This window comes from Fundulus heteroclitus, unplaced genomic scaffold (genome assembly GCF_011125445.2).
Source record: "Fundulus heteroclitus isolate FHET01 unplaced genomic scaffold, MU-UCD_Fhet_4.1 scaffold_80, whole genome shotgun sequence".
NCBI lineage: Eukaryota > Metazoa > Chordata > Actinopteri > Cyprinodontiformes > Fundulidae > Fundulus > Fundulus heteroclitus.
In genome coordinates, this window is record NW_023397252.1 from 563,135 (window position 1) to 584,529 (window position 21,395).

Below are 21,395 nucleotides of genomic sequence, written 5' to 3' on the forward strand. Positions count from 1 at the left end.
TCTGTGTCTTCTGTTGTCATGAAGGACAGCTGTCAGTCCTCCAGTGTTCAACTCTCAGGACTATAAACTCTCCCAGAGCACTGGAGCATGGTGCTGCTGATGCAAAGTGCCTCTCTATGGAAATGCTCTGTAGTGATTCCTGAAGGAACTGGGATCTTTAAGTTGCAGTTGCTCTTTCAGTCAGAATATTCTGTTTCTGTGCAAAAAAAAAAGACAATTTTGTTGTACTAACCTTTAGGTATTTTTTGTGAATGATGAGGATGAAACATACCAAGTCAAATTAAAATCATATGTATGTAATACCTTTACTTTAGAGGCACATAAAGATCCACTGGCTTAGCCCCAACAATGTTTTTCTACACTTTTGATTTTAAAGAAAAGCAGTTTGACCACTAGCTAAAGAAAGCTACCAAGAATGAATGAATAATTATACTCCATAAAAATCAGCTCTGAGATACCATGTAAACTGCACATTCTGTATATGAAACTGCATAATATTGTACACCAGCACTATTTCACTATTACACCAATATAAATGAGTTAATCATTCATGCAGATGCTCTGTGTGCCCTAATGAAGGTTCACTCACCTCAGCATGGCAAAAGCCTGCAGCCACACCAATGGATGACTGTCCACCTACTTTCTGATCATCCCTAATTATATCACCATGTAGGAGAACTCCATTTAAAGTCCCTATTCTCAGTCATAGACTGTTTTCTTTCTTCTTCTCCTCCTGTTCTTTCTCTTCATCCTTGCTGACTAACAGTAGGCCAATTTCCACCAGCATCAATAGCGGTTGTTGTTCACCCTGTTCTCAATCAATCCAGGATGGAGATCATGTTATTGTCTTACAAGGTAAATTTGGCAAAAGTTTTACACTGGATGTCCTTCCTGATGCAACTCTCTGCATTAACCAGACTTGTGACCAAACCCTGAGGCTGCATTGCATTGAACAGTAGTTTACCAGGGTGATTTATTAAATTATTAATCTAAACAATTTTCCGACTAACTGCTTAGTTATAATAACTTTTTTGAGGAAATAAAGTTATTTATAAATCTATGTGCTGTAAATGAAAGTATCAATTATTATTATTATTATTATTATTATTATTATTATTATTATTATTATTATTATTATTATTCTGACTAGTTTACATCTAGATTTAAAAGATCTTACACAGGAGCAGCTTTATGAAGTTTGTTTTCATGAAAGCGAGTGAGCCGTGTCTCTCTACAGTCAGAGGTTTTTGTACGGCGGCTCAATGAGTTTGTATCACTGTGGTGGACTTTTGGTGGAGGAACCAGACTGGAGGTCGGAAGTAAGTCAAATTTAAAGCTATTCTTTTACAAACAGCATTCTTGTTTTATCAATATTCTTTTTCAAATAATACCTGGAAAAATTATGTATATTTTCTGTTTCAAACAAACAGAATATTAAATTATTAAATAAAGAAGTCATTTTGTGAATGAAAATCTGAAATCTGAATTTGTAGATGATTAGGAGCTGCTTCAGGTTGAAACATAGACAGATTTTATAGGTGTTTTATCTAAATTGTAGGTTTAGTTTTGTCTAAAGTCAGAGAGCCGTGTCTCTAACAGTCAGAGGTTTTTGTACGGCGGCTCAATGAGTTTGTATCACTGTGGTGGACTTCTGGTGGAGGAACCAGACTGGAGGTTGGAAGTAAGTCACAGTAAAAGCTTGTATTCAGTAATAATTGTCTCTTTAGAGTATCTCAATTTGATAAAGGATGAGACTAAATTGTAATATTTTAGTGGATAATCTGAGGCTGAAGGTTCAGTTTAGTGTGAAAATGTATGAAATCTGTGTCTTTCGGCAGTCAAAAGTTTCTGTTCAGAAGTTCAATCAGTTTGTATGTCTGTGGAGGACTTTGGGTCGTGGAATCAGCCTCGGTGAATGTTTGGATGTTTTTTAGTTATAGTTCTGAAAGTAGGAACGATATCTTTGTTTTTATTATTTTCGTATACTGTGTTTTAAATAAGACCACAAAACAGGGGTTAAAGTATAAAGCAACCCTGGAAGTAAAGTGTCAACAATTTGAAGACTAGTTGTTACGACAATAAGGGTCAGTCATCAAAGAACATACATTTTGTTACCGATTTCTTTTTAAGCATAATCTCAAAGTATTGATGAAAGACATGAGAGAACTTCTGATTATCAGAGCTTCTGAACAGTTTAAATTTGTTTGAAGTTTTACTAAGTGATAAATAGAACTGTATAAAAACATTTATTCCCTGTTTATAGGAAATGATAATGTTATTTTGAATATCAGGATAAAACATAATATATTGGTTCTACATTTCAGTACTGATATATTTTAGTTAAAACTGTATTCTGAGTCTTCCTGAGCTGATATGCATGAACAATTTTGAAAGGGAAGTGAAACAGAGCGTGAGCTGAGTGGCTGTTAGAGCAGAAAGACATCTGTCAGAAACTTCTTTATGGAGAAAATCAACTCTAACAGGACAAGAGTTGAAATGACTGTTGTTAGATTCTAGTTCCTGTCCTTTAACCTGATTGGTGTCTCCTAGGTGATGCCCGTCCCACTCTGACAGTGCTGCCCCCCTCCAGTGAGGAGCTGCAGCAGGGGAAGGCCACCCTCATGTGTCTGGCCAACAAGGGCTTCCCCTCAGACTGGAGTCTGTCCTGGACGCTGGACGACAGCAGCAGCTTCACCTGGGAAGAAAACAAGAGCCGAGTGGTGCTGCAGAAGGACGGCCTCTACAGCTGGAGCAGCACCCTGAGGCTCCCTGCAGACCAGTGGAGGAAGGTGGGCTCTGTGACCTGTGAGGCCTCCAAGGGCTCCCAGCCTGCAGTCACACAGACGCTGACCAGAGACCAGTGTTCCCAGTCCTGAGCTCATTCACTGGCAGTTTGCTGGTCTTTTTCTGCTATTGCTCCATTTTTAACCTTTAATAGTTTCTCTCAGTTTTTCTTCTATATGTGTCCACATGTCCTTGTAAAGCTTGTTGACTGAAATAAAACTTACACAAAAAAAATGTTTGACTATAATTGTGTACCAAAACTATTGCACTGGATATTTTCAATACAGATTATTTAAATGCTTTTTAATATTCAATATATCATTTCACAGAAGCCTTTTAGAACATAGATTACAGGATTTCAGTAATTATCACCAGTATTCTCTTGTCAAAAGTAATAAAGAACATCATATTTGTTTGTGAAGTATTTTTCTGTCTATTAAGTAAGTTTCTTGATCCATTTTAAGACATTTGAAGTTTAAAGGACGTTTGCACATGATCCTTTGTTTTTACCAAACAATGTGAATTAACAAATTTGTGCTGCATGTTTTAAATCTAGTTTTACTTCTCTATATAAGTTTTTACCATTTAGAAAATTTGTTCTGTTTTTTTTTTACACGTACAAAAGCTGTTATTTGTTGTTTTTAAAATATTTGTTAGGTATTACAATAAGGTAACCTAATGCCTCACCTCGTGGTAAATTATTTGTCAGTGCATATTTCTGATTTTAACAATAAAATCTTTCTATGTATAGAAAAGGACAAATGTTTAGATATAAGATTCAATTCAATTAAAAAAATACTAAAAAACTTTTTTTTGGATCAAATATTTGCAGAGGATATCACAAGGTAAATTTGATGAATTTCAACAAAATTAACAAAATGATATTTAGTCATCGAAGTATTTGAAATTAGTACATATTTGATTTGGTGTTGGTTAGATTTAGCTTTATTTAAAGTAACATCACCTGGCTGCAACAGCAACATGGCAAGCAGCATTTACAAAAATACACACTGTGTTCATTGTATTGTAGATTGACATTTTGTGTCTCTAAAGTCCTTTCACAATTTCCAGCTTGCAGTGTGAAATCCAGTGTGTGTGTGTGTATATATATATATATATATATATATATATATATATATATATATATATATATATATATATATATATATATATATATATATATATATATATATATATATATATATATATATATATATGTGTGTGTGTGTGTGTGTGTGTGTGTGTGTGTGTGTGTGTGCTGTTGTACTTGCAGCTGAGCTAAAACATTTTTTTAATAATTTTACTAGTAAAGTGAGGAATTTGATGTAGAGTGAGGACCTTTTGCTGGTCCTCACTTTTATTCTGGTCTATGGGGTAGGGTTAGCACTATGGACTCAATAAGGTTTAGGTTAGGGTTAAATAAAATCCTGTAAAGGTTAGGATTAGGGCTATGGTCAAGGTTAGGCCATAGAAAGATTAGAAAATGAATTGAAGTGTATGGAAGACAAGGCACAGTCCTCACTATGTACTTGAAACAAGGTTGAGTGTTTGTGTTGTAACTAACTGTAACAGTCAACTGAAACCTCCATCTGTGACACACGGTTCAGTTCCTGTTCAGTCTGAACAGGGGAGGTTTTTGTACGACTGTTTTTCACTGTGTGTATGAATATGTGCTGCTGATGTAGAATTGACCCATACAGTAATAAACTGCAGCATCTTCAGCCTGAACTCCACTGATGGTCAGAGTGAAGTCAGAGTTTGATCCACTGCCTGTAAAACGACTTGGAGTCCCTGAGTCTCGAGAGCTGGTATAATAAATGAGCCTCTTAGGAGTTTGTCCATCTTTCTGTTGATACCAGGAAAAATGGTTGCTATTAATATTCTGTGAAGTCTGACAACTTATGGTGGCAGGTCCTCCCAGATCAGCTGTCACTGCTGCAGGCTGAGTCACTGTGACCTGACCTCTGGACTCTGAGGACACAGAGACAAAAACATAAAGCAGCTTGATGGTTTTGTGGGCTTCATTTCAGAGGGACAGATGTTGATAGAGGAGAGGAGTTTGATCCTCTGGACTTTACCTGTGAAGCAGCAGCAGAGGAGAGTCCAGATGAGGACGCAGATCAAAGTCATGTTTTTGATGAGGAGGATTTCTGTGTCTTCTGTTGTGATGAAGGACAGCTGTCAGTCCTCCAGTGTTCAACTCTCAGGACTATAAACTCTCCCAGAGCACTGGAGCATGGTGCTGCTGATGCAAAGTGCCTCTCTATGGAAATGCTCTGTAGTGATTCCTGAAGGAATTGGGATCTTTAAGTTGCAGTTGTTCTTTCAGTCAGAATATTCTGTTTCTGTGCAAAAAACAATTAATGATTTATAGAAAATGTTTTTCGTATATCTTTTTGAAACTGTTTTGAACAATTTATGAGGCCCAATCTCCACTTTTAACGTCTTTCCACTGACTCTTTATATTTCAAATTGTTTTGATATTTAGTTTTTGTGGTAATGTTACTTTACTTTTCTATAAATTCAATTTGCAGATAAATTACATAATTTCAAGAGCATATATCACCCCAAAGTTTTAATTTGTTTTAATTATGTTTTGCAATTCTAGATTTGACTTATTAAACAATTCTTTGGAAATCTCCAATATATTTAAAGGCATTTAAAACTGACAATTTTGTTGTACCAACATTTAGGTATTTTTTGTATATGATGAGGATGAAACATACCAAGTCAAATTAAAATCATATGTATGTAATACCTTTACTTTAAAGGCATATAAAGATCCACTGGCTTAGCCTTAGCAATGCCTTTCCACACCTTTTGATTTTATAGAAAAGCAATTTGACCACTAGCTAAACCAAGCAACCAAGAACGAATGAGTAATAATACTCCATAAAAATCAGCTCTGAGATACCACGTAAACTGCACATTCTGTATATGAAACTCCATAATATTGTACACCAGCATTATTCCACAATTACACCAATATAAATGAGTTAATCATTTAATCACGCTCTATGTGCCCTGATGAGGTTTCACTCACCTCAGCATGCCAAAAGCCTGCAGCCACACCAATGGATGACTGTCCAACCTGTTTTCTGATTTTCCCTAATTATATCACCATGTAGGAGAACTCCATTTAATTCCCTTCTCTCAGTCATAGACTGTTGTCTTTCTTCTTCTCCTCCTCTTCTTTCTCTTCTTCCTTGCTGACCAACAGTAGTTCAGGTTCCACCAGCATCATTAGCGGTCATTGTTCACCCTGTTCGCAATCAATCCAGTATGGAGATCATGTTTTTGTCTTACAAGGTACATTTGGTAAAAGTTTTACACCGGATGTCCTTCCTGATGCAACTCTCTGCATTTATCCAGGCTTGTGTTCAAACTCTGAATAGGACACAGGACACTGTGCCCCTGTGAGGCTACATTGCAAGGAATAGTAGTTTACCGGAGGGATTTATTAAATTATTATAATGGAATTTTTATAGTAGTGTTATGTGTGAATGCAGTGTGACACATAGTTTGGACTATGTAGCAGCCAGAGTCTGTAACCCAAATCAAATTTCCCTTTGGGACAATAAAGTTAAGCTATCTATCTATCTATCTATCTATCTATCTATCTATCTATCTATCTATCTATCTATCTATCTATCTATCTATCTATCTATCTATCTATCTATCTATCTATCTATCTATCTATCTATCTATCTATCTATCTATCTATCTATCTATCAATCTAAACTAGTTTCCTTAGACTAACAACTGCTTAGTTATAGTAACTTTTTTGAGGAAATAAAGTTATTTATAAATCTATGTGCTGTAAATGAATGCATTAATTATTATTATTATTATTATTATTATTATTATTATTATTATTATTATTATTATTATTATTATCATCATCATTATTATTATTATTATTATTATTATTATTATTATTATTATTATTATTATTATTATTATTATTAATAATAATAATAATAATAATAATAATAATAATAATAATAATAATAATAATAATAATTATTATTATTATTATTATTATTATTATTATTATTATTATTATTATTGTTGTTGTTGTTGTTATTATTATTATTATTATTATTGTGACTAGTTTACATCTAGATTTAAAAGATCTTACACAGGCAGCAGCTTTATGAAGTTTGTCTTCCTAGAAGCGAGTGAGCCGTGTCTCTCTACAGTCAGAGGTTTTTGTACGGCGGCTCAATGAGTTTGTATCACTGTGGTGGACTTTTGGTGGAGGAACCAGACTGGAGTTTGGAAGTAAGTCAAATTTAAAGCTATTATTTTACAAACAGCATTCTTGTTTTATCAATATTCTTTTTCAAATAATACCTGGAAAAAAATTATGTATATTTTCTGTTTCAAACAAACAGAATATTAAGCTAAATAAAGATGTCATTTTGTGAATGAAAATCTGAAATCTGAATTTGTAGATGATTAGGAGCTGCTTCAGGCTGAAACATAGACAGATTTTATAGGTGTTTTATCTAAATTGTAGGTTTAGTTTTGTCTAAAGTCAGAGAGCCGTGTCTCTCTACAGTCAAAGGTTTTTGTACGGCGGCTCAATGAGTTTGTATCACTGTGGTGGACTTCTGGTGGAGGAACCAGACTGGATGTTGGAAGTAAGTCACAGTAAAAGCTTGTATTCAGTAATAATTGTCTCTTTAGAGTATCTCAATTTGATAAAGGATGAGGCTAAATTGTAATCATTTTAGTGGATAATCTTAGGCTGAAGGTTTAGTTTAGTCTGAAAATGTATGAAAACTGTGTCTTTCTGCAGTCAAAGGTTTCTGTTCAGCAGCTCAATCAGTTTGTATGTCTGTGGAGGACTTTGGGTCGTGGAATCAGCCTCGGTATATGTTTGGATGTTTTTTAGTTATAGTTCTGTGTCCTGTTGAAAGTACAAACTATATCTTTGTTTTTATTATTTTCTTATACTGTGTTTTAAATAAGACCATAAAACAAGGGTTAAAGTGTAAAGCAACACTGGAAGTAAAATGTCAACAATTTGATGAGTAATCGTCATGACAATAAGGATCAGTCTTCCAAGAACATACATTCTGTTACTCAGTTATTTGAAGCATAATCTCAAAGTATTCATGAAAGACATGAGATAACTTTTGATATTGATCAGAGCTTCTGAACAGTTTAAATTTGTTTGAAGTTTTACTAAGTAATAAATAGAACTGTATAAAAACATTTATACCCTGTTTAAAGGAAATGATAATGTTATTTTGAATATCAGGATAAAACATAATATATTGGTTCTACATTTCAGTACTGATATATTTTAGTTCAAACTGTATTCTGAGTCTTCCTGAGCTGATATGCATGAACAATTTTGAAAGGGAAGTGAAACAGAGCGTGAGCTGAGTGGCTGTTAGAGCAGAAAGACATCTGTCAGAAACTTCTGTATGGAGAAAATCAACTCTAACAGGACAAGAGTTGAAATGACTGTTGTTAGATTCTAGTTCCTGTCGTCTAACCTGATTGGTGTCTCCTAGGTGATGCCCGTCCCACTCTGACAGTGCTGCCCCCCTCCAGTGAGGAGCTGCAGCAGGGGAAGGCCACCCTCATGTGTCTGGCCAACAAGGGCTTCCCCTCAGACTGGAGTCTGTCCTGGAAGGTGGACGGCAGCAGCAGCTTCACCTGGGAAGAAAACAAGAGCCGAGTGGTGCTGCAGAAGGACGGCCTCTACAGCTGGAGCAGCACCCTGAGGCTCCCTGCAGACCAGTGGAGGAAGGTGGGCTCTGTGACCTGTGAGGCCTCCAAGGGCTCCCAGCCTGCAGTCACACAGACGCTGACCAGAGACCAGTGTTCCCAGTCCTGAGCTCATTCACTGGGAGTTTGCTGGTCTTTTTCTGCTATTGCTCTGTTTTTGCTCTTCAATCGTTTTCTCTCAGTGTTTCTTCCTTAAATGTTTATCTGTTCATGTACAACTTGATGATTGAAATAAAACTGACAAAAAATAATTGTGGTTTTACTTTATTGCTTTACTAGAACCTTTGCACTGGACATTTTCAAACAAGGGCATTTAAACAGCTTAGAATATCCTTTTGGTTCTAGTTTAGACAAAGTTTTATGATTTCTGGATCTCACTCATAATACTGATATATGCTCCTGTCAAGCACAAACTGTGTCATCATAAGTCGAGTTGAATTTACAGCACAGATCAATTATGTTAAAGAATTAACACAGAATTAACACAGTCAAATTATATCCTGCAGAGATATTAAGGTATTGCAAATAATTAATTAGTATCAATACTTTAAATCGTCTGTGAAAGTGCATTAATATATTCATATTTTTATTAAATATTTTAATATATGTGGATTTTTACAAAGTCTTTTCTGGGCGGACTGCATAACGGAGCTTACAGGTAAAACACAAGGAGGCAGACTCTGTCTCTACATATATGAAGGCTTGTGTACAGATGACACAATGATGAAAACAATCATGCATCAATCATCAATCAATCAATCAATCAATCAATCAATCAATCAATCAATCAATCAATCAATCAATCAATCAATCAATCAATCAATCAATCAATCAATCAGCCCTCACTCAGAGACATTACTCATTAGCTATAAACCCTTTTATTCCCTGCATGAGTTTTACTGGTTTTTGCTAGTCGCTGTTTACATTCCACCTCAGGCCAGTGTTGATGAAGTGTTACACCTGGCCAACCAAGTAACTAACGTGAAAAAAAACTCCAGATTCCTTTATCATTGTGCCTTTTGAGTTTAACATAGCAAACATCAGCCTTTACATTTCAAAAGGACAGGTATATTACTTTCTACTTTCCACTTCTGGGGGTTGAAATTTAAATCCCCACAGCAGCGGAATGCATTAGACATGGTAACAATACGGTAAATGTTTTTTCGCAATAAAAAACAATAAGAAATACCATAGAAACCCTTGTGAAAATGTAGGAGAAGCCTCAGATGTTACAGATCAAGCAATTCTGGACTGAATGAGCTGAAGCATGTTTGTTCCACACAGGTTTTAGGGGGCAGTGTGCCAAGTAGACCTGTGATCTTGGCACAACTTATCCAAATTGGCCAAAACTGTGCCAAATGTGTTTTTCACCTCAGAAAAGGGAATCTGGTCATATAAACATGCTCAATTCCATTGTTGGAAATACTTCTATATATGATAAAGCATTTGGTAATGACATTTAGCTGTATATCATCAACTGTGTCCAGAACAGTTCATAAAGGGAACTCTTTGTAAAGCACAGAGGTAAGAAAAGTGAAAACATGGTTCAGGACAGTTCAGACATAGGGGAAAAAGATTAAGTGTTACCTTTCAAAGACACTGAGCTTTTGCCTCTGTTCCAAAGGGTTTGAGAACAGAATCTAACTGAATCTGTGTATATGTAGGTGTTTTTGGCATTTTGAGGGTGACAGTTAACCTGTTGTAAAGAACGTGAAAAGACAGAATTACAGGCCTGCTATGTCAGACCTGCAATGATAGGCCTGCAATGACTTTAATGACGGAGTTTCGTCAGACCAAATGGAAGAACTTCAGAAGTGGGAACGGAGTCCTCAAAACCTAAACCAGGCCAGAAACACACTGACCAAAGAGATCAAAGCAGCAAAGAACATCAGCCAATAACCCTGCATCATGAAGAGGCCTTGATAAACCTACGATACGAGACCATCCCTTCAACCTAGTGGCACCCAATGACTGAATGACATTCAGTCAGATATGGTTTTTATTGCAGTTTTTTTTTTCAGTGCAGCTGTGGATCAGTTCCTCAGCAGCTCTGAGGTTTTTGTACGATGTTGTATCACTGTGTGAACGGGATGTTCTCATCATGTTGACAATAACAAACTCCAGCATCTTCAGCCTGAACTCTGCTGATGGTCAGAGTGAAATCGTTATCATATCCACTTCCGCTGAAACGGTCAGACACTCCAGACCAACGTGATACACAGCATTATAAATTAGGAGTTTAGGAGCTTCTCCAGGTTTCTGAAGGTACCAGTGCAAATCATCATCAACAGCAGAACTGGCTTTACATGTGATGGAGACAGTCTGTCCTGGAACAACAGACTGAGATGCTGGAGTCTGAGTCAGCGTGATTTCTGCTGAGGAACCTAAAAACATGAGGCCGAGAGAATTATTAAGATTAGTCCAGATAAAAAAAAAAAAACAGCATCCAAATGTAAAAGGATGCTTCCATTGCTTCTTTTTCGTTTAACTTGTTTACACCCTGAAACATTTTTAGACAGAAAGTCTCACCGTGAACCAGGAGCCTCAGTGTGGTCAGCAGTAGAGTCAGTGACATCATCATTGTGCTGCTGGTGTGTCAGTGGCTCTGAAAGGCCTGGACAGCCACTGATCAACACTGACCTCTTAACAGCTGGGAGCAGAGAGGCAGGACACATATGCAAACACACAGAGTCAGTCACATGGAGCTCAGCTCTACAGCTCATAACGCCTCCTTTTCTCAAACCAATCTATCAGTGGTATGAGTCATTTTAAACTGAACAGTTCAGTCCTCTTTATCCAGCGAAAACAGCTGAAAACATTACTGGTCTTTGTATTTTTATGATTAATTATTATGAGATTTATAATGTTTGAACAGGGTGTAAAACTGAGACAGTATTGGCACTGGACCTTACATTGATGTGCAAAACGTCCTACTCATACCTTTTATTAACTCAGTAAAGAAGTTTGTAAATTCATTGCAGGCCTTGTTAGATTGGAGTTTAGCTGCCACAGACACCAGAGGGTTTGTTAACCTGTTGACTGTGTCAAATGAGGTATGAGAATTATTACTTTATTTGTTAATAATCTCACGAAAAATAAATTGTGTTGCGCCGATGCCGTTTTTTGGCCCCGATACCTGGCTGTGCAGTAATGGCCGATACCATCTGTTTGAAATTGATGTGTGTGTGTATATATGAAAAACTGTAAAATAATTGCCATCATGGCTTTGTAAAGATGCTACCTTTTTAAAGCAAAAAGACTAATACAAAGTGAATCCAGTAGAACTAGTGAGTGTTGGGATAGAGAAGGCTGCGTTCAAATGACATACAAACATAAAAAAGGTATCGGTGCCCTATTTGTTGGTACACGCCAATACCGATACCACCATTTTAGTGCTGGATCGGAGCCTCGGCCGATACTGGTATCGGTATCGGCGCAACACCAAAAATAATCTCTTGCATTTTTCAGTTTTAGATTACATCTTTAAAGTCTGTCTTTTAAAGATGTCATAGTGAACCTGGAGTCCAGTCTTTCGCCACCTTAGTCAAGCTTTTCGCCACTCACTCTTTTCAAACTTTAATGGTGGAGCACTTCTATCTCCACAGTGTTTCCTTCTTTCCCAGAGACAACTGCAAGTTTAATTTAAAGTCCCTGAAACTGTTCTGTTGGCCAAAAAAATAAGCAGCTAGAGCTCAATTCACTTTCTGTTCTTACCAAGCTGTTTAATGTCCAATATATGGCTTAATTTATATTAAAGACATGTTGTGTCTTGAAGAGGAATTGATGCCATAACAATTGTAATATTGTTTAAAGAACTTCCTGTCAGAAACTTAGGATATGTTTTAAGCCTAGAAAGCTAATAGTGTGTTCTATTATACTCGGTAGTCGGCATTCTTGACCTCTGGCTGGAACGGGCCCTAGAGTCGGTATTACGAGTAGGAAAATCAGTATAACCAGATGGTACCCGACATCGGCTTTCATGATGGTTGCTACTCGTAGCAAAATTTAGTAAAACCTTTGTCTGTTTGCAACAGCTCTCTGTTATTTTTCTAACATTTAGTCAGTCGTACATGTGATACCTCTCAGTCTTCATCAGACTGGATGTTTCAGCGCTGTTTATTTGTAGAAAATACTGCTTAGAGTAGTGTTATTGACTTTGTTAGTGTTTTAACAACATTGTGAGCATCCATGTTTTTTTCCTGCTGTCCTGAAACTGGATCATTTTGTTTGGTAGTTTGTTTGTGAATAAAATATCTTCACTTAAAATCATATTTAGTTGTTCTTGTATGTAACATGTAAACATATCTCTTTTATTAGTCTTTCTATGTCTTTAAAATCGTTGAAGAGAATTTAAACGTCACAACAACATGGACAGATGAGTAAAATCACAGCAATCAGTTTTGGTTGCTCTGTATTTTCTGTAGATCAACACACATTTATAGTTTGTGAGTAAATTAATTTATATAGCACCACTCACTGTGCTTTACAGTAGAAGATAACAGAATCACACAAGCCAAAAATAAACAAAAGGAGATATTTGTTTTTAGCTAGCCTTAAAAATAAACCACTGAATCTGCTGATCTCATAGTCAGAATGAGGGTGTTCCAGAGTCTTGGAGCCACAGAAGAGAAAGCTCTGTCTCCCTTGGTCTTCCATTTTGTATGGGGGCAATCTTGATCACTGGTCCTCAGAGCCCTAATGGGGGTGTAGGGATGTAAAAGTTCGGGAAGTTACCCTGGTGGCTGTCCATGCAGAGCTTTCCAAGTCAAAACCAGGATCTTGAAAAGTACTCTATATTAAACCAGGAGCCAATGAAGTTTCATAAGAAGTGGAGTCATATTCCAAATTTTGAAGATCATGTCAGAAGCCAAGCTGCAGCATTTTGTACAGATTGCAATCCAGGGACGTTTGGGTAAGACATGTTTAAAGTGCATTGCAATAGTCCATATGACACAAAACAAAAGCATGAATTTTGGAAATCATTTCCTTCTCAGGATGAGAAACAATAGAAATAAGTTTGAAAATGTTTTGCAGATGACAGAAACAAGCCTGAATCAACGGTTATTCCAAGTTTTAAGCGAGAGAGTATACTATTTGTTTTATGATAGAAATCATGTTTTAAGATATAAATCGTGTGACACATGACACACTGTGTTTGTTGTTCTTTTAAGAGACTTGTGCTGAGCTTCTTGTTTCTGCAGAATAAGACAAATTCCAGGATGTTTCCTGTTAAATCTTCTTACATATTTACACTCTGTGTATGCTGTGATTTTTCTCCAGACACCGAGGGAAGTTGGTTAAAAAAAGAAAAGAAAATCTGACTCTAAGGCAACGGTTGAACATTGAGCCACGGCTAGCCCAAACTTCTAGGTGATCAATATAATCTCACTTTCTCTATCAAACTCTTTTGCTTATATTGAAAATTAGTCCAAAGATATAAAAAAAGGTGATTTATTTGCATGCTTCGTCATGGCGGATTTGGTGTCATTAAAGAACTAAAGAGGTGATAAGTCAATTTGGGTGAAGTTGAGCATGCGTGTTGGTAACACTTCACAATAAGGTACACACTATTTAATTAACTACTGAGAAACGCCTTAGGAACTAATCATGAACTAACTGGTAGTGAACCAGTGCTTAGTGGGTAACACACAGCCCAGCATTATGAGGGGACTACAGTTTAGTTTTGCTTTAATTAGTGAATCAAAGAAGAATGAATCAGGAGCTGATGGGTAGTTACCCGTTACTGATGAACTAAACTTATCACGTTTAATCCTTACATGATTCTTCCTTGTTTTCAGTTCACTCTCATACTGTTACATGAATGTTTTTAGCGTGGTTCATTTATTTATTATGTTGACTGTGATATCCATATAGTGCTGCTCTTGTAAAATCAGTTTTAAACACCTGTGAGGCAGAGGTCATAAAAGTCCAAGGTTTATGTCATTGTTAAGTTACCAAAAGTCTGTCAACTCTAAATATTCACAAAGGTTTTCAAAATGTAGTTAGCATAATATATATTTATAATTTTAAACAGCATCTTCGTATGTTTCTGTAACACAAGTTCACCTGAATTTGAAGTCCATTAATTGTACCTAATCTTTTTTTCTGTTCACTGAACAGAATCACTCTCTGCAGATGCAGTTCAGTTTCTGTTCAGTCTGACTGAGGGAGGTTTTTGTATGACTGTTTTTCACTGTGTGAACACATACTGGCTGTTGATGTAATGAAGACTCTGACAGTAATAAACTGCAGCATCTTCAGCCTGAACTCCACTGATGGTCAGAGTGAAGTCAGAGTTTGATCCACTGCCTGTAAAACGACTTGGAGTCCCTGATGCTCGAGTGCTGGCAAAATAAATAAGCAGCTTAGGAGTTTGTCCATCTTTCTGTTGGTACCAGGCTAAGCGGTGGCCATGAGAATCAACATAAACATTCTGACTGATCCTACAGGGGATCCTGGCAGATCCTCCCAGATCAGCTGTCACTGCTGCAGGCTGAGTCACTGTGACCTGACCTCTGGACTCTGAGGACACAGAGACAAAAACATAAAGCAGCTTGATGGTTTTGTGGGCTTCATTTCAGAGGGAAAGATGTTGATAGAGGAGAGGAGTTTGATCCTCTGGACTTTACCTGTGAAGCAGCAGCAGAGGAGAGTCCAGATGAGGACGCAGATCAAAGTCATGTTTTTGATGAGGAGGATTTCTGTGTCTTCTGTTGTCATGAAGGACAGCTGTCAGTCCTCCAGTGTTCAACTCTCAGGACTATAAACTCTCCCAGAGCACTGGAGCATGGTGCTGCTGATGCAAAGTGCCTCTCTATGGAAATGCTCTGTAGTGATTCCTGAAGGAACTGGGATCTTTAAGTTGCAGTTGCTCTTTCAGTCAGAATATTCTGTTTCTGTGCAAAAAAAAAGACAATTTTGTTGTACTAACCTTTAGGTATTTTTTGTGAATGATGAGGATGAAACATACCAAGTCAAATTAAAATCATATGTATGTAATACCTTTACTTTAGAGGCACATAAAGATCCACTGGCTTAGCCCCAACAATGTTTTTCTACACTTTTGATTTTAAAGAAAAGCAGTTTGACCACTAGCTAAAGAAAGCTACCAAGAATGAATGAATAATTATACTCCATAAAAATCAGCTCTGAGATACCATGTAAACTGCACATTCTGTATATGAAACTGCATAATATTGTACACCAGCACTATTTCACTATTACACCAATATAAATGAGTTAATCATTCATGCAGATGCTCTGTGTGCCCTAATGAAGGTTCACTCACCTCAGCATGGCAAAAGCCTGCAGCCACACCAATGGATGACTGTCCACCTACTTTCTGATCATCCCTGATTATATCACCATGTAGGAGAACTCCATTTAAAGTCCCTATTCTCAGTCATAGACTGTTTTCTTTCTTCTTCTCCTCCTGTTCTTTCTCTTCATCCTTGCTGACTAACAGTAGGCCAATTTCCACCAGCATCAATAGCGGTTGATGTTCACCCTGTTCTCAATCAATCCAGGATGGAGATCATGTTATTGTCTTACAAGGTAAATTTGGCAAAAGTTTTACACTGGATGTCCTTCCTAATGCAACTCTCTGCATTAACCAGACTTGTGACCAAACCTTGAGGCTGCATTGCATTGAACAGTAGTTTACCAGGGTGATTTATTAAATTATTAATCTAAACAATTTTCCGACTAACTGCTTAGTTATAATAACTTTTTTGAGGAAATAAAGTTATTTATAAATCTATGTGCTGTAAATGAATGCATCAATTATTATTATTATTATTATTATTATTATTATTATTATTATTATTATTATTATTATTATTCTGACTAGTTTACATCTAGATTTAAAAGATCTTACACAGGAGCAGCTTTATGAAGTTTGTTTTCATGAAAGCGAGTGAGCCGTGTCTCTACAGTCAGAGGTTTTTGTACGGCGGCTCAATGAGTTTGTATCACTGTGGTGGACTTTTGGTGGAGGAACCAGACTGGAGGTCGGAAGTAAGTCAAATTTAAAGCTATTCTTTTACAAACAGCATTCTTGTTTTATCAATATTCTTTTTCAAATAATACCTGGAAAAATTATGTATATTTTCTGTTTCAAACAAACAGAATATTAAATTATTAAATAAAGAAGTCATTTTGTGAATGAAAATCTGAAATCTGAATTTGTAGATGATTAGGAGCTGCTTCAGGTTGAAACATAGACAGATTTTATAGGTGTTTTATCTAAATTGTAGGTTTAGTTTTGTCTAAAGTGAGAGAGCCGTGTCTCTAACAGTCAGAGGTTTTTGTACGGCGGCTCAATGAGTTTGTATCACTGTGGTGGACTTCTGGTGGAGGAACCAGACTGGAGGTTGGAAGTAAGTCACAGTAAAAGCTTGTATTCAGTAATAATTGTCTCTTTAGAGTATCTCAATTTGACAAAAGGATGAGACTAAATTGTAATAATTTTAGTGGATAATCTGAGGCTGAAGGTTCAGTTTAGTGTGAAAATGTATGAAATCTGTGTCTTTCGGCAGTCAAAAGTTTCTGTTCAGCAGTTCAATCAGTTTTTATGTCTGTGGAGGACTTTGGGTCGTGGAATCAGCCTCGGTGTATGTTTGGATGTTTTTTAGTAATAGTTCTGAAAGTAGGAACGATATCTTTGTTTTTATTATTTTTGTATACTGTGTTTTAAATAAGACCACAAAACAGGGGTTAAAGTCTAAAGCAACACTGGAAGTAAAATGTCAACAATTTGAAGACTAGTTGTTACGACAATAAGGGTCAGTCATCAAAGAACATACATTTTGTTACCGATTTCTTTTTAAGCATAATCTCAAAGTATTGATGAAAGACATGAGAGAACTTCTGATAATCAGAGCTTCTGAACAGTTTAAATTTGTTTGAAGTTTTACTAAGTGATAAATAGAACTGTATAAAAACATTTATTCCCTGTTTATAGGAAATGATAATGTTATTTTGAATATCAGGATAAAACATAATATATTGGTTCTACATTTCAGTACTGATATATTTTAGTTCAAACTGTATTCTGAGTCTTTCTGAGCTGATATGCATGAACAATTTTGAAAGGGAAGTGAAACAGAGCGTGAGCTGAGTGGCTGTTAGAGCAGAAAGACATCTGTCAGAAACTTCTTTATGGAGAAAATCAACTCTAACAGGACAAGAGTTGAAATGACTGTTGTTAGATTCTAGTTCCTGTCCTCTAACCTGATTGGTGTCTCCTAGGTGATGCCCGTCCCACCCTGACAGTGCTGCCCCCCTCCAGTGAGGAGCTGCAGCAGGGGAAGGCCACCCTCATGTGTCTGGCCAACAAGGGCTTCCCCTCAGACTGGAGTCTGTCCTGGACGCTGGACGGCAGCAGCAGCTTCACCTGGGAAGAAAACAAGAGCCGAGTGGTGCTGCAGAAGGACGGCCTCTACAGCTGGAGCAGCACCCTGAGGCTCCCTGCAGACCAGTGGAGGAAGGTGGGCTCTGTGACCTGTGAGGCCTCCAAGGGCTCCCAGCCTGCAGTCACACAGACGCTGACCAGAGACCAGTGTTCCCAGTCCTGAGCTCATTCACTGGGAGTTTGCTGGTCTTTTTCTGCTACTGCTCTGTTTTTGCTCTTTAATCATTTCTCTCAATGTTTCTTCCTTAAGTGTTCATCTGTTCATGTACAACTTGATGATTGAAATAAAACTGACAAAAAAATAATTGTGTTTTTACTTTATTGCTTTACTAGAACCTTTGCGCTGGACATTTTCAAACAAGGGCATTTAAACAGCTAAGAATATCCTTTTGGTTCTAGTTTAGACAAAGTTTTATGATTTCTGGATCACAGTCATAATACTGATATATGCTCCTGCCAAGCACAAACTGTGTCATCGTAAGTCGAGTTGAATTTACAGCACAGATCAATTATGTTTTGCAGAATTAACTCAGTCAAATTATATCCTGCAGAGATATTAAGGTATTGCAAATAATTAATTAGTATCAGAAATTTAAAATTGGCTAGGACAGTGCATTAATATATGTATATCTTTATGGGACTTTATTACATATTTTAATATATGTGGACTTTTACAAAGTCTTTTCTGGGCGGACTGCATAACGGAGCTCACAGGAAAACACAAGGAAGTGGACTCTGTCTCTACATATATGAAGGCTGGTGTACAGACGTCACAATGATGAAAACAATCATGCATCAATCATCAATCAATCAATCAATCATCCCTTACTCAGAGACATTACTCATTAGCTGTAAACCTTTGATGAAGTGTTACACCTGGCTAACCAAAAAAACTCCAGATTCCTTTATCGTTGTTCCTTTTGACTTTAACATAGCAAACATCAGCCTTTACATTTCAAAAGGATACGTATATTACATTCCACTTTCTACTTCTGGGGGTTGAAATTTAAATCCCCACAGCAGCAGAATGCATTAAACATGGTAACAATATGGTAAATGTTTTTTTCTACATAAAAAAAATAAGAAATACCATAGAAACCCTTTTGAAAATGTAGGAGAAGCCTCAGATGTTACAGATCAAGCAATTCTGGACTGAATGAGCTGAAGCATGTTTGTTCCACACAGGTTTTAGGGGGCAGTGTGCCAAGTGGACCTGTGATCTTGGCACAACTTATCCAAATTGGCCAAAACTGTGCCAAATGTGTTTTTCACCTCAGAAAAGGGAATCTGGTCAGGTCATATAAACATGCTCATTTCCATTGTTGAAAATCTTTCTACATATGATAAAGCATTTGGTAATGACATTTAGCTGTATATCATCAACTGTGTCCAGAACAGTTCATAAAGGGAACTCTTTGTAAAGCACAGAGGTAAGAAAAGTGAAGACGTGGTTCAGGACAGTTCAGACATAGGGGAAAAAGATTAAGTGTTACCTTTCAAAGACACTGAGCTTTTTTCTCTGCTCCAAAGGGTTTGAGAACAGAATCTAACTGAATCTGTGTATATGTAGGTGTTTTTGGCATTTTGAGGGTGACATTTAACCTGTTGTAAAGAACGTGAAAAGACAGAATTACAGGCCTGCTATGTCAGATCTGCAATGACAGGCCTGCTTTGACTTTAATGACAAAGTAAGTAATAAGTAATGTGCAATAACTAATGTGCAATAATCTAAATAATACACTGGGCCACAACCTGTGCAATAATCCTGATGTAGTGACTTCTGCTGCCATCAACTCCTGAACATAAGTCAGTACACATGTATGTATGTATGTACAAATGTATACAATGTATATGCACATATATACGCGTAGGTACGTATGTATGTAGGCGCATAGATATATGTATATATTTAAGTATATAGATATGTTTATATATATATATATATATATATATATATATATATATATATATATATATATATATATATAGACCACTAAGAATGTAAATAAGACATTATATGCCCATTCCTATTTCCTTTTTTGTATTCTTTTGGTATTCTTTTTGATCCATTGTATATATGAAGATTCCCTGTATATAACTGAATGCACCTTCCCTACTCTGCACCTTCTTGTATGAGCCGATGTGACAAGTGAATTTATCCATTGTGAGATCAATAAAGACTATCTTATCTTATCTTATCTTAAACATGTTTTTTAGAATGCAGCCACTGACCTGGACAAACCAACTGACACCAAGACATCTTTGTGATGACATGTATGTGCAGACTAAAACCTTTAGCACATAAAGTGGAATATTTATAAAACCCTGGTACACAGCAAAACTTAAGCAGCTTCGTCAGACCAAATGGAAGAACTTCAGAAGTGGGAACGGAGTCCTCAAAACCTAAACCAGGCCAGAAACACACTGACCAAAGAGATCAAAGCAGCAAAGAGGTTCTACACTGAAACGTTGGTGACATGTTGACAGTAATAAACTCCAGCATCTTCAGCCTGAACTCTGCTGATGGAACCTAAAAACATGAACAGGAACAATGTTTTGATCACCCCCAATGAGGGTGAGAGTTAAGGTGATGGTTGGCGTGAATTAATCCTATAGCTGTGGTGTAAATTCTTACATTGTTCATGTAAGCCAAGCCAATAACAACCCTAACGACTCCCCGTTACAGAGGAGTGGACCAGTTTCGGTCCAATCTGCTGGCTTAATGACTTCAACGACCGCCCATTACTAAGGGGTGGACGTGTTTCTGTTGAATTTGCATGTTATCTAAGCCATTACAGGCCTTTGTTTGGGCAGTGGTATATAGCTTGTTACTCCACATTACTCCAGACCTTTTGAATTGAGAAAGCTTCCTGGAGAGGAAGCGAAACGTCTTCTACTACGGAAAACAAGTCCAGTTGTTTTGTTTAGAATTCCATAACAGTGGCTCTGACAGAATCTTCAGGCTGAACTTAATTGATGGTCAGAGTGAAGTCGGAGTTTGATCTACTGCCTATGAAACCATTTAGAGTCCCTAAAACTCTGCTGTTGGCCACATAATGAGCAACTAGAGAGTATATGAGCCAACATCCGGCTCATGTACATTTTTTATTATTTCTTTTGAAGCTATATTGTGTTGTGAGGTGAATTGGAGCCAAATCAATTGTTTCACTGTTTAAATAAACTCCAACCAGAACCTTAGGATATGAGTTCAGCCAAGAGAGATAAATCTTCATCAGGTTGTTAACAATGTTTTCTTCCACATGGACTTGTATTCTATTGGCCAAATAATGAGCAGCTAGAGTTAATTCACTTTCTGTTCAAACAAGATGTTTAATGCCCATTATCTGGCTCAGATAAAGTTTTTAACTTTAGTTTCTGTTAAAGCCATGTTGTGTCTTGACAAGAAATATAGGCTAAAACAATTATATCACTGTTTAAAGAAACTACAATCAGA

The 21,395-nt window shown here is 36.8% G+C and overlaps 4 gene segments (V, D, J or C); 3 read left to right on the forward strand and 1 right to left on the reverse strand.

The window, feature by feature from the left end:
• The first annotated feature begins 87 nt into the window (after positions 1–87).
• On the forward strand, positions 88–2,906 carry LOC118562047. The segment is given in 2 exon segments: positions 88–106; positions 2,551–2,906. Coding segments are annotated over 2 exon segments (345 nt in total).
• A 3,160-nt stretch (positions 2,907–6,066) lies between these two features.
• LOC118562048 lies at positions 6,067–8,700 on the forward strand. The segment is given in 3 exon segments: positions 6,067–6,093; positions 7,325–7,430; positions 8,313–8,700. Coding segments are annotated over 3 exon segments (459 nt in total).
• Positions 8,701–14,703: 6,003 nt separating this feature from the next.
• On the reverse strand, positions 14,704–15,210 carry LOC118562061. The segment is given in 2 exon segments: positions 14,704–15,051; positions 15,159–15,210. Coding segments are annotated over 2 exon segments (384 nt in total).
• A 1,669-nt stretch (positions 15,211–16,879) lies between these two features.
• Positions 16,880–18,187, forward strand: LOC118562071. The segment is given in 2 exon segments: positions 16,880–16,907; positions 17,779–18,187. A coding segment is annotated over 1 exon segment (255 nt).
• The last annotated feature ends 3,208 nt before the right edge of the window (positions 18,188–21,395 follow it).